General features: G+C 42.1%; 1 protein-coding gene across 4 annotated transcripts in view; it reads left to right on the top strand.

Annotated features, from left to right (window-relative positions):
- LOC126367434 (Ca(2+)/calmodulin-responsive adenylate cyclase) overlaps positions 1-11,695 on the top strand; it is a 95,664-nt gene extending 83,969 nt beyond the window's left edge. For 2 of the 4 annotated variants that reach the window (XM_050010939.1, XM_050010938.1), the window contains exons 9-19: positions 2,384-2,569; positions 2,697-2,975; positions 3,198-3,499; positions 4,343-4,502; positions 4,970-5,053; positions 5,914-6,060; positions 6,390-6,603; positions 6,695-7,979; positions 8,209-8,451; positions 8,544-8,634; positions 8,720-11,695. In XM_050010939.1, the coding sequence (XP_049866896.1) occupies positions 2,384-2,569; positions 2,697-2,975; positions 3,198-3,499; positions 4,343-4,502; positions 4,970-5,053; positions 5,914-6,060; positions 6,390-6,603; positions 6,695-7,979; positions 8,209-8,451; positions 8,544-8,634; positions 8,720-9,142 (3,414 nt within the window). In that variant the 3' untranslated portion in view covers positions 9,143-11,695. Of the gene's footprint in view, positions 1-123; positions 301-2,383; positions 2,570-2,696; positions 2,976-3,197; positions 3,500-4,342; positions 4,503-4,969; positions 5,054-5,913; positions 6,061-6,389; positions 6,604-6,694; positions 7,980-8,208; positions 8,452-8,543; positions 8,635-8,719 lie in introns of all 4 variants that reach the window. The other 2 variants (XM_050010936.1, XM_050010937.1) reach the window with 2 other exon arrangements.
- Positions 11,696-14,482: the final 2,787 nt, after the last annotated feature.

The raw sequence follows: 14,482 nt of genomic DNA, 5'->3' as shown, positions 1-14,482 counted from the left end.
GTAGGTGATTCGATATTTCGATAGTCAGTATCAGTTAAGTAGAGGAAGGACCGGACAGAGTGAGTCGAGAGGCGCGCGCGGTGCCCGAGTGTCGGCGGAGAGTCAGCGTGTGTTGTTCCGTAGGTGCTGGACCTGCGGCGCGCGCTGCACGCGGAGCCCGGGTCGGCGGAGGCGCTGCGGCTGGCGGCGCTGCGCGCGGAGGATGTGAGCGCCGGCCCGCCGCCCCTGTCCCCGCCCGCGCCCGCGCACCACACATTCGACGCCGTCATGCAGCACCACGCCCTGCGCACGCTCCCCACGGTCGACACGCCCTCACGCACTATACTGCACTTCATAACGTTTATCTGTGACACTTCTACTCTTACAAAACCTTCGCCGACGCGATTTCCTACTGCTCTTCTTCGTTTTATCTATTTCTGAAACTCGATTTCTATATTTTATGAACGTTTTAAATGTTTTTATAATTCCTACTAAAGACTTGATGTATTCGTGGCACAGATAAATTCATATTTGACGCGTTTGGCATAATCATTAAACGTGGACACATTCCTAAGAAGTATCGGACAGCTTAAACATCTGTTCCGGTTTACGGACATGTGGCCACGTTTTAAACCTGCACATAGAGGGCGGTTTAGAATATGGTTCCTTGCTTATATTTAGTTTAGAGTCATAAGTGGGACCATATTGCTACATCTCCCGCGGTTTTATGATTTTGCGCTTCGGAAATTTTGTACATGGAACGCATTGGAATTTACCAACTGCAATGCGCGCCATAATGTGTGTTCAATGATAACCTCGCTTTATGATATCTTAGTAGTTTGATTGATTTTATGAGTGGTGATTTTTGACTAAATTAATCTTTACTGCTTCTACTTCAAATTATACAATTACGCATCGTGGACATTTTGGATCTTGTTTCTGCGAGGTACTAATTCTAAATTGTTTAAAGAAGTTGGTTCGAAAGTTTCAAAGCCAAAACATAACGGTCACTCCCAACTGTAGTCCACACGACCTCGTGACTTTTGCACCGAAACCGAAGGTTAGAATTTCTTCGTGAGAGCACAAACATCCTTGGTATTCCCGACACATCTACGTTTAGTTGCTGGTTTGTTAAAACTTTCACTCGTTGTTTGTTACCCTTGCAATATTGATATCGGTTACTTCTATCTTGGTAGTGTCAAAACAGAGCCAATTTGAATATAACATTTCTTTTCCCTTGCGACTGTTCAGAAGTTAAATAAAGTAATTCAACGTGATAGTAACTATTCCAAATTTATGTTAAAATGATACAAACCGACGCGTGGAAGACTGGAATACACCAGCAACTAACGTGACATGTCTGCTCGTTATTTTTCAGATTTTCCGCCCTTGGACTTTGTTTCCACAACAAATTCCCGCTGAAACAGTAAGCGCAGACAGAATGTTGTTCATGTGTATTATTGTTTTCCACTGTCCATTGGGTCACACGTTTACATCCCCTCAAATATTGTAGGTACAACCACCTCGAGTATGTGTGGAACTCCTATGCGAATGACATCGCACGACTTTCAGTCCACGATAGATAAACGGCTAGGCGAAGCATAGGAGCAGGAATACAAAACGAGCACTAAACTATCACTGTCACTATTTCTTGCTGGGTCTGTTTTTCTTTCGGAAATGTAAAAAATATTGTACACTTGGTATTATTTTTATTATTTGTTTGAGAATAAAGCCGGTCGCACCGAACTGTGTTTCACTCGCAGCCCCACTTCACCTTGAGCACTCGCATGGCATGGCCCGCGCTCGCTCTCCACTAACTTGCATGGACTGCCCTGACCTGCCATTTAATTCTAACTTATAGATAAGTTCACTTTGTTTGATTATTTCTTATATTGTTTACCTGACTTGTATTCTTGTCAACTTCTTTTATAGTTCAGTTGTTCAAAATAAGAAGTAATCAAGCGCCTATCTGTAATTTAGTTTTAAGACTTAAATACTCTCTCAGTCATAGAAAAAATAATCTTGCTCATAAATAAAAGTCCAGTAAAAAAAGTTCATGTACTTAATTACTTCAGTTGAATAATCTATTAGACTTGACTCTAAATATCCCATTAAATTTTACATTTTGGTTGACTATATTTCATTTCATTGTACTCTTCTAATAATGCTATGCTGCTTCGGAGACCGGAACCTTTTACTTCTAAGGTCAGTTGTTGTTGATGGAGCATGGAGTCGCATGCCGTGGACCCGTGAACCCCATTCTCGTCGACCTTTTGTGCCCTTACCCTTTGATTAACAATAAATGTGCCCCTTTATTTGATCCTATGTATGGTTCCGAACTTTCCGATGTTAGTTGTGAAGTTTTGTCGGAATGAAGGTGTTGACTTTGGATTTGTGTTTACAGAATAAGGTAACGGAGAAGTTCAAGCGTCCGTTGAAAAAGCGTCATTCGTCTGTGTACCACCAGCCCACGAACCGCGTCAACAAGTTCCTGGCGCAGGCCATCGACGCGCGCTCCGTGCACCGGGAGAAAGCGATGCACGTGCACCTTCTTACTCTCTGCTTTAAAGACTCCGCTAAAGAGGCACAGGTGAGTTTTGGATCTGTTTTGTCTGGACTAGAATCCAGCTATTTTCTATCTAAGACTCGATGATTTTGTACGTATCGAGTAATTTGCGCGGATCGCCAATACTATTATCGATTCACTTTATTTTCAGTACCGGGCATCAACAGACGGTGGCTGGGCTGGGTCGCTAGGCGCCGCTTTAGGCGCTCTAGCCGCCGCTGGGGCCCTCCAAGCAGCCATACTACCACGCACTACGATCCTCCTACTTCTCTTCGTAACCGCCTTCGCGTGGTCTGCCGCGGTCCTAGCTCTGACGCTAGCAGCGCGACTAAGACTCATCCCGTGTGATGTGTCCAGACCTTTCGCTCTTAGAAACGCTATCACTACTTTCACTATTGTCCTAGGATACGCTGTTGGACAAGTTAATGTGGTAAGTTGGAGTTTTTATAAAGATGTGATTCGTTTACTTAATTTAAAATCCAAATGTCACTAAGAAAATAACTTTTGATGGTGTTATTAAAATCAGTAAATACCAAAGTTTATACAACCAGATAAAATTACTTAACCAGCTTTTTCATGAGTACGACGATAACCCTATTGAATTTAAAAATTGGCTTGCGATTCTATAATCAATACATTTTCTGTTTTCCAGGTAACATGCCGAGAAGTAGACGTGTGTAGGAACCTAACGGGAAATAACCTGACCATGGACGATATTAGGATGGCTAGTGGCGATGTAGCAGCTGCTTTATGGAGTAGTGGCGACCATCGTGCGTGTCCAGTGCCTCTATATATCACGTTGGGATGTTGCCTTAGTATGTTGGCTGTGGCCGTGTTCCTCCGACTGCCAATCTTGGTGAAGGGCATCCTCCTAGCTGTCATGACTGCAGGGTACATGGCTGTCATCATGGCTTACCACAAGGACCTGTTCGACTGCTACGATCTTATGACAGAGTGAGTATGATTTTGGAACTGGAAAATATTTACATTCGATCAGCTGATCCAACTGGATTTGTACAGATAACATAAGCTTGGTTTTTTTCCCAATTGAGGTCAATCAGACAGGTACAAATGAACTAAGTACTTGCATTTAACCGAGGTTTATTAAGACCAAGGTGGTGAGCCGTATTGCAGTCCATTTATACAGAGATTTACTTACTTCAAATGTTAAAAATGGATCACGTGCTAGTCAACTTGACACCTCGCCCTTGATACCGCACGTGCGTATCGGTATGAGCTCACTACTATAAAAATGGCGAACGCGTGGCGACGCATGGAAAACGGGAAGGGGCATTGCAGCGAAATTAAGTTGATCTTAGTCTGAGATCATAATGATAAACGGCAAGAGGACAACCTAGTCAAATTCTACTACTACTGTACTATTTTAAAAAAAGTCAAAACGATAATTTCTATGGAATTTGTAAATACACACGTACGACGTCATCAATAAACGTGGTCAAACGTTATTATGTAATTCTCCTTGTTAGGTCGTTCTTAACACTTTCAAGGACAGAACGTCTAATGACGTTCCGAATACAAGCTGTCATATTACCTATTATGAACCATCAATAACCCATGATCTCTGTCCGTGAAAGGGTTAATTAAAATTCGTACATCAGTCAAAAAGAAAAATGAAATTGATTTGTAATCACCTAGCCACACACTAGTCATTTAGTCATTAGTCATCTAGTCTTCAGTCATCTAGTCTTCAGTCATCTAGTCGTCAGTCATCTTAGTCGTCAGTCATCTTAGTCGTCAATCATTTAGTCGTTAGTCACCTAGTGTATTGGTACACAGGTCGGGCGGTGTCGGGTCGGCGTACGTGGCGTGCGCGTGGACGCTGGCGCTGGCGCTGGCGGTGCTTCTGCACGCGCGGCAGACGGAGTGGACGGCGCGCCTTGACTTCCTGTGGCAGGCGCAGGCGCGCGATGAGAAGAGAGACATGGACGCGCTGCAGGTTTGTATCTCGGCCTGGAATTTACGCCTAATACAATCAACGAATAAATTCTTGCCTTTATAGGTTTTTTAGTTCTCCGACGAAATCTATGAAAAATGGCTACATCTTTGAATTGTATTGATTTAGAAGCTTGATTTTTATACACCTTCAAGTGTTAGATGTTAATTTCTACTGGATACCTCCACGCGTTCCCGAAAAAGGTCTTCACGGACAGACGGACAACAATGTGATCATATATGGCTTCCGTTAACCCTAGAAACTACTTAAGCGATACATTTTATTGCACCAAATATAAAAAGAAATAATTACAAAAAAGACCCTTAACTAAGTACATGGCAAATGGCGGCCTTATCTCTTAAAGCGATTACTTCCAGACAACCATAATTCACTACTGCTGATAAGTACTTCCTTTGTGAATCTTGATTACCTATAATATAATGTAAAAGTTTCTTTGTCTAACGTTCCAGGCATCAAATAGAAGGATCCTCTTCAACTTGCTACCAGCTCACGTGGCCACACACTTCCTCGACAACCAGTTTAGAACTAACATGGTAACTATTGCTAGCTTCCGGCTTTTAGTTATTGCAAAACATGAATATATTAAATTTTCGATATACCTACGAAAAGAAATTAAATTTGAATTATTACTATTGATAGTCAATTTTTATATGAGAAGCAATTTTACTCCGTTATGGAACTTGCATTATATTTATAGAGAAAAATCTCGTTCAATGTTACGCAAAATCATTACGCTTCGCGCTTAACACTATATAGATAAAAAAAGCGTTTGACTTATTAACACGCTCACATCGACTGCACGTTCTTTCATTATCATAAAAACATCTGCACCGAATCATTGTACCTCATTAACAATATATCATACAATTAGTAATAGTCACTCATCAATCATCACACATTTTTCATACACATTTTGTGTTGTAAAGTTGTGAAGCTTCTGGTCTTGTGTCGCACTTTGCACAGATGGACGGGTTAAGTGACAACCAACAAAACTTAGTATTGGGGTCAATCACAAGGTGACTGCACATTTTGGAATGTTTCGTGTTACTCTTGCGGTCCTAGGTGTACCTACTACCAATAATTGCACAAATTGGATAACTCGGCTCAGATTTACACTAAATGTTAAAACGCTAGTTTTAACCTCAAAGCATGGAACCAAATTACACTTAGCCGAAAGTAATTTAGTTCCGTGCTCTATCATACTTAATTAAACTTTTATGATATTACGTATTTAAATGACCAAGTTCAACAGAAATACTTTGTAATAATCTGTTTTTGCGTTAAATAATTGTCCCTACCCAAAAACTTGTCACTGCCCCTATCCTGATGTGTCTGGCATGTCGCACGCTTGTCTCGGTGGGTGCTATGATGACGCAAGAGGCGCGGTTGGCAGGACCTGTACCACCAGTCGTACCAGCGCGTAGGCGTCGTCTTCGCCTCCATCACCAACTACCACGAGTTCTACATGGAACTCGACGGCAACAATCAGGGCATGGAGTGTCTGAGGCTGCTCAATGAGATTATCGCAGATTTTGATGAGGTGAGTACCGGATTCAAGCACCTTTTTGTTTTTATTTCACTTGTGTCGCGTCTGTCGGTATTTTCATTTTTGAGATTCCGCTGGAGGAATTTCTTTATTCGAAAGTACCTATTCATGGAGAAATCCGCAAACCGAAGTACAATTATTATTGATGTTAAATGTCAGGTAAACGCTAAAGGTCAACATTATCACCATCACAAGTAATCACAACGCGATGGCGTTATTAAGTTTTCGAGTAAAATGTAGATTTCTTGTTGTTTAATTCTCGTTACACGGTGTAATATAGGTATGTATTCCCCAATTCATAAAAAAATATTAATTAATTTCAGCTATTAGGCGAAGACCGTTTCAGCGCTATAGACAAGATCAAAACAGTAGGGTCTACATACATGGCTGCCGTGGGTCTGATTCCTGATAAGAAAATGTCGGATGAGGCGAGTGCCAAGAAACACATGGCCACACTAGTTGAGTTTGTGTTCGCCATGCGCGATAAACTGAAGGACATTAACGACAATTCTTATAACAACTTCATGTTGAGAGTCGGTAAGAACATTACTTCGTATGACATAAGTAGCTAAACGTTTTCAAATACCGGTGTGAAAATGTATCATTAAAAATACCTTTCAATTTTCAGGTATAAACGTAGGTCCAGTAGTGGCTGGAGTAATAGGCGCAAGGAAGCCACAGTACGACATATGGGGTAACACAGTCAACGTTGCGTCTCGGATGGATTCTACAGGATTGCCTAACCACACGCAAGTAACCGAAGAAGTATTTCAAGTCCTTAAAGACATGCCGTACCAGTTCGTGTGTAGGGGAAAAGTTAAAGTTAAGGGGAAAGGCGAAATGACCACGTACTTTTTAACCGATAGAGCGCCAGCAAATGGGAGTACCCAGAATCTATCAAATGGTCCAACGCCAACTCCTCCGACCGCATATGGCGGCGTAGCGACTCCACTGGCAATGTTACAGAATTCAGCAAGAAGAGCTGCTGCTCAACCCTCCAGATTGCCCCCACTAAGAGAAACATCAGTCGCTGCAGAAAATGAACCTCTACTGCCTTCTAATGGGCACCAAACTAATGGGAATAATCACAAAGGTAGCAAAGGTCGAAGAAATAAAGATTCTGAAGAAACGCCACCGCCACCTCCACCGCACGGCGTATCTGGAAACCCGAGGTGGCCGCCACCTCGCGCGCTAGTTCCTCCATGGCCGCGACCGCAGGAGCCCCGGCCTCCTGCGGCGCACAAGAGACGACCTCCAGCGAGATTACCGAGACCACGATCAAGCGAAAGCTTGCCTTTAGCAAGAAGTCCTCGGGTCCATTCCTCTGCCGACGAACTTAGTTCATTAACCCGGTCACCTAGCTTGAGCTCTTCAGACGAGAGCTACTCACGAACTACGGACGCCTCTCCCTCCCCGCCGCGACCGCAAGCCTGGCCGAACAGGCCGCAGCGTATTGACCCGAGTCCTTACGACTACCCTCCGATTAGAGCTAACAAACCCAGTCTCTCTAACAACATCAACGATATTTATGCGAAACACATGCTGAACAAGAAACCCTTTTTGGGTGACAAACTTATAGGTGGCTTCCATAAGGAGGATGACAAACTGCAGAAGAGTATAATCAACATGCTACAAGCGTCAGCAAAGCGGGACAGCTGCAGTCAGACCGACAAAAAGGAGATGTCAAGTCGATTTGGACAAAGAACAAACTCATTTTCTAGTTCAGGAAGCCGACCGAACAACTTGAAGCATTTAAACCACGACGCTAGTGAAGTGTTCACTAAGCGAAGTCCCACAGATGTCGCATGCGTACCGCCCTTCGAGAGAGAGATTCAAAGACTACTCGATGATAAAAACCTTATAAAGAGTAACCCTCCTATTATGGAACGGAAGGAATTGAAACTTGAACTCAGGTAATTATAATAATATATTTATTTCACATTTAAGTAAATCACAGCATTGTTGCTTGTTTTGATCATCTGCCTCTTAAGTCCGCACCTAGGTGCTCCACTATATTTCCTACTTCCCTATATCTTCCAAAGAACTTTGCGAAAGGGCCAATGATCTCATTACGGATACCCGAATGCGATATTGCAACCACGTAGTAGACCTGAGAAAATCTTACCCGTATTTGTCATTCAGGGGACAAAATCCGGCGCTAGAACCAGTAAGGAACTGCAACAATAACAGCAGCCCGCTGCACGCGGTGGGCTTGGCCGCCATCACGCAGCTGGCGCGCGCCGAGCTGCCGTCGCCCGCGCGGCCCGATGCGCATGCGCCGTCGCCGCTTCGGCCTGTAGCGCCCAACGAGTTCCCCGGTGTCTTGCCTACTGATGTGGTGGTTGAACTACCCTCTCCAACACACTCGCGAGACCCACATTCAAGGTTTGTGTATGATTATCACCAATATGTATCCTCCATTCTTTTATATAATAAGTATTAGTAGATTTCTACAAAGTAAAATGTTTCATCTTCAGTCCCCAATGCGGTCGAAAATCAGACGGGTCAGCCGAGAAAGAAAAAGATGACAAAGATATTCAGGATATTCAAGAACGACTGCATCACCGGGTATGTATTCCAATAAACCTAATCGGTATACTTACTTCGTAATCGAATTAAGAATATGACATTTATGCTACAAAATTGTTGATAGGTGACCACTTCGAATCATAGAGAAATGGGTCTCTACGGGGAAAGCCAGTCGGAATGGAGTTCATCGTGTTCGGAGGGCGAGGGCGATGGGGATGGTGCGCACCCGGAGAGCACCGGCTACACTACGGACGACCCCGCGCTCGAGAATGTGTCTATGCTCAACGAGGCGGGGCTCACTGACGCTGAGGCCGCCCTCAGCGACGTCAACTCTTGCTACTTCGACCGCGACGACGATGTGTCCTCGCGCGCCTCCTCCCGCCTGCTTGACTCCGAGGCGCTTGTGTCGCTCGAATCCCTTAGCGCCATCTACGACTCTGACGAGCCCGCGCACAGGTACCTGGCCAACATTCGCACCGTCAGCGAATCCATCACGCGAAACTTCGGACAACCCGCTCACGTCACCGACGGCGAGAGCGATGTGTAGTGATACAAATGTGATATGACACGAGTTGTGATTAATGCCGCGTTCGAATTGATCGTAGTGTTGTACCCTTTTTGAGCATTGTCTCGTGTACTTTCTTCTAAGAATAGAAAACATTGTGATTGAAGAAGAAATCTCATTTACGATTGTCATGACAGTGATCCCAAAGAAAAAGCTCGGCAGCGGAAGACGCGCTCTCTAGTTGGGAAGAATACTCAAAATAATTTGTTAGCCGTTTGGCTCGTTCTAATTCGTCATTCAAGTCATTAAGTATGTTCAGGTGTATTTTTGAATCATTCGTATGATATAGGTAACGTGCCTGTTTTTCGAACTGACTTGTACTTGGTGTGTAAATTTTGTCAATATGTATCTACGACGTTATACTGTATGATATTTATGTACAGCCGAAAGTGCCATGTGATGGCTTCACGCATCATATAGGAGTATTCGATGATCTCTACAATTATAAGGTGCTCTGAATTATTAGTAATATGTATGGTTCGTCTTGTGATAAGTGGTATAGGAATTCGAATTCGAGCGACCAATTTGTAAAAGTTTAAGTAAGGGCTGGCCCCTCCGCTGTAAAATGTAGATCTTCTCACGAAACTCGCAATATTTCAAGTTTGGATTTGGTTATGAGAGATCATGTAGTTAAGTAAATTGTGCATTTTAATTAATCTGTAATGTTTATATCGTTACCATAGTCGGTGAACTCTTACAAGTTACAACGTGTACTGTGTTATTGACGACTTAACTTTTTTTGTTTTGTTTCATAATCCATATCCGTAATATTTTCAACAATGTCATAAAGCATAATAAAGGAATATAATTTAAACTGTTTAGTGGTATTTACATTTCATTCTATATTTTTCAGTAGTTTCTTTATGTAAACGATTGTAATGCTTATATTTATCTAGTCATTCGTGTTTATCTCGCGAAATGCTTAATATTTAGTTCAAACAGACGAAGTGCAATACTTGTTAATCGTTACATTCTTCACGACCCCTTTCTTTGACATATTTAGTTATCCTGGTAACACGGAGTAGTTCTTAGGTAAACAACAGTGAAACAAAAAAGTACAACAATTAGGACATAAACACCACTGTATTAGCGAATATTTGTTGTAGAATATTCTTCATATTTAGCATTCAATTATTGTTTAACTGTAATTATAAGTTTGTGTCAATTTCAGATAATGACTGTTAAAATAAGTGTGCGGTAAGTATATAATCTTACGTGGGGGCAAATTGGGGCAAAAAAAATAGCCCGTTTGAACAATATTTATCCAACATTGCAGCGTTACTTTGGCTAAGCGTGTACTTAAGTATGGTAAGAAGCGGCGGCGGGGTGACTCACTCCACTCGATTGCTGGTCTTATAACATTCATATTTATTGTCATGTTTACTTATTTTTGTACTGTTGCTTGTATCAAGCGCTGCGCTTCGGCAAGGTACTGTACGAATGGGTCAATGGGATATCGCTCAAGTTTAGACTACTTATATCGGTTTGATTAGTCGCGACTTAGTTATATTGTCAGTGCATTGATCTACGACATAGTGCTAGTAACGCAGAATAGCCGCGCTCTGTGCATCAAGCTTGCTCTAGCTGCGCACCGATCCAATAACATAAATGATGATGATGGTTTTGTTTTGTCAAGTAGATGTGAAGATGTGACAGCATCGAGAGATGTCGAGCGATGTCGCTCTCGTCGTATTGTAAATATCAGAGCGGACGCTCCAGTGAGATGTAGAGTTGTTAATCTGTAAATATTGTTAATCTGTCAAGTGCTATTCCACTTTAAACACAAGTAAACTCTTGTTAAGAGATGATAATCATTATTTTTTTAAAGAATCCTCTTGTTTGCTATTTATACTGACAGTATTTCGATCGAACGTTTTTCTTAATGTATTTACATATAGTGCCAAACTACGTATGTGCTTAAATCGACATTTTGCTTGAAATAGGTATTTTGTTTTAAAATTTTCATGACATTATTTTATTAAAAAGTGATAACGTGTTTCAGAATTGAAAAATAGATCTGATGTCTTAGGGTAAACTTTGTAGACAGGTAGGTAAAACTTTAAAATTATCAATTTTCATAATAATGTGAAAGAAAATTATTTATTCTGGTAAATATGACTCATTGTATGAAACGATCACTAATTATATTAATGGTTAAAATGTATGTAGCATACATAACGTTGTAGTTGGAAGTATTTGTTTTCCTGTTTTCCTATTCACATTAGTAGGTAATTGCTGCCCACAGTTATTGTACTCGTATGGACTGCTTGTTTTGACTAAGAATTTAAATGATAAAAAACTATTTATAGCATACCTACCGTTCATAGCATCATCTTCAATATACGGAGACAACAAAATTAGGTTAATGTGAATAGGTCGCAGATAAACTACTGACAAATATTATATTGTACCGATCTATTTTTTGTTATATTTTGTAGTTGGAACTGCGCCTTAGGTAGTATGTGTATTGTGTATTTCTATTTATTTCAATTCGATTAAGCAATATTAATTACAATTAAAGTGGTTTACATGACAGCAATTCTTTTATTGTTATCTTATCTTACTATATTTAATCTAATTATATTGCGTGATGGCAGTTCGGTATTAAATAGACTGATGAATGTGTCTTAAATAGCATTCCACCCATATTCAGCTCTTGAAATATGTTATTATGGTTTATTAACGGCCTCTGTGGTCCAGTGGTTGAGCGTTGGACTCACGATCCGGAGGCCCTGGGTTCGAATCCCGGTGGGGAGATATCACAAAAATCACTTTGTGATCCTTAGTTTGATTAGGACATTACTGGCTGATCGCGGGATTGTCCGAAAGTAAGATGATCCGTGCTTCGGAAGGCACGTTAAGCCGTTGGTCCCGGTTACTATTTACTGATGTAAGTGAGTAATCGTTACATGAGCCATATCAGAGGCCTTTGGCGGCTCAATCATAACCCTGACATCGGGGTTGATGAGGCTGGTTTTCCACCTCACAACCCACACGATAAGAAGAAGATGGTTTATTAGACCACAGTAATGATCTAATGACACACTCTATAGTGCGTATTACATCTCTGTGGGTACACCTGCCAATTTAGAACCAGATGAGGTACCGCATGATCAAATTCTAGCATGCCACAGCTCTTCAAGATCACATCAACTCAAGTCTCATAGGTATATTATTTTTGTAAGTGGGGTTTTAACAAACACTTTACAAATAGGATGGTATTGTGCCGTGTTGGCTATGGTTACATCACATGGGTTTGCGGGGCAGGTACTCATGGCGGTTACAACGTCGCTTTCCGCATACTAATGCCCTTTACCTTGAACCTCATTGCTTCAAGACATGCTACCCGCACCGGATGTTATAAATTAGCTTTAGCACTTTATCACCGTGCTACACGTGGTTTTATACGATCAGAATTACAATTCTTCTATCGTGTGGGTTATAAGGTGGATTACCAACCTCAGCAACCCTGGTGTCATGGTTATTATTGAGCCGCCAAAGGTTCCTGACATGCCTCATGTAACTCACTTACGTCAGTAAATAGTAACCGGGACAGCTTAGCGTGCCTTCCGAAGCATGGACCATCTTACTTTCGGACAATCAGGTGATCAGCCTGTAATGTCCTAACCAAACCAGGGATCACAAAACTATTTTTTGTGCCGGGACCCGGGACCTCCGTATCGTGAGCCCAACACTTAACCACAGAGGCCGTCTGAGAATTACAATTAATTACGGACAGTATGACTGACGTCACATAATTGTCCTTATCCACATTCCTTTTATATCTAAATTCTATTTAATTCGGCCTTATCGTTCCCAATTCAATGGATCTAGCCCTGATTAAGCTTTTACGCAATATATATTTTTTTAATCCATGTTACCTACATTCGACGATGTTGATTTGTTAATGCTAGTAAGTTGCAATTATTTATTATTCTACGTAGTCTAGTTGAATGCATATTGCACACGTAGCATCCAATTGTGCAATAACCGATTCACCTAGGTTTTCACCGACAAATTCAAGTAGACTTTTTTTAGCAATTGATGCTATTGAAACAGATTTATTACTTGCAGTGATTACATTGTCGGAACAACTACTTATTACCCCCACTCAATGGTTAAAGAGAACTTCCTGCGGTGTAAACAAATCCTGCTTGGTGGTTGTCATGGTAATATTGATTTAGTCAAGACAGCATTGGTAAAGGCATAGGTAAATTGTCCATTGTCTATAATCCTTCCAACATAACGTAGCATCACGCCAGTATGCCCAAAGTGGTAGGCAGAGGTACCTAAATAGTACCTAGTACTTAAATAAGTACACCCACTCCTCCAGCTATGTTTATAATCCTTACGGTAAGCATAGTTTATTGGACATGATTTCCTTATGATCTAACACCTACTATTTTAACCATTATTGTTATTATTGTTGAGATCTTGATTCGGCAATAATGAATTCATTGCATAGAGTCAAGTGATGGATAAGTAATGGAAGTAAGCTTGTGTTATCTTGCTGTACGACAGCAAATACCTGAGATTCCAACGCACACACTCTCAAGTTAAGTTGTAAGCGACTGGTCTAGCTCGTGAGAGGCTACTGCAACTGCAAGCTGTACCAATCTTGCGGCTCTTGAGATGATTTCGCAAGCCATGAGTCAGCCAGCCTGTAATCGGGGACAGTTTCATTCAAAATAATGCGGGATAGTAGGAATGTGAGTGAAATAGCAGCCGGACCGAGGCAGGTATGATATGACGCGGCGTGGTTGCCTCCACACAGCACACAGCTGCCAGGCGCGACGCGGCCGCGGATTGGCTGCGCGGGAACCGGTCCGGAGCGCCCGCACCCCGCGTCGCCCGCCGGCCCCCGCTCCACGCTACAAACAACTTCCAAACGAATTCTTATTCATGTTCCTTGCCACGACCGTTGCTGCCGTTGATAGCGCGCTCTTTGCGCCCGTATTTCGCGTAATCTTATCGAAATGTGCTCAATTTTGAATGCAATTCCAGTTTTGAGTGTGTGAATATTACATAAAATAGTGGTGGAGACCGAGTGGAAGTGCGAGTAGCCGGTATATCGACGCTATGACAGGAAACGGACGATCCTGTGCTTTTGTCCTTTTTGTTTTACCGGTGGTGCTTCGTGAGCGGCTTCGTCGCAGGGTTATCTGTACCATGTGCACCAGGTAGTGTCGTGCTCCTATTGGTTTGTCGACAAACTAATATGCTAGCTCGTGACTGTGGTGCGTGGTGAGCCGAGTGGTGAATCATAGTGGTGTCATTATGAAGGTGACGGTGTGTTTTGGCTCGGTGCGAGTGCTGGTTCCG

This window comes from Pectinophora gossypiella, chromosome 6, assembly GCF_024362695.1.
Source record: "Pectinophora gossypiella chromosome 6, ilPecGoss1.1, whole genome shotgun sequence".
Classification (NCBI taxonomy): Eukaryota; Metazoa; Arthropoda; class Insecta; order Lepidoptera; family Gelechiidae; genus Pectinophora; species Pectinophora gossypiella.
The sequence above is the reverse complement of the archived record's forward strand: the minus strand, read 5'-3'. Positions and strand labels throughout refer to the sequence as shown.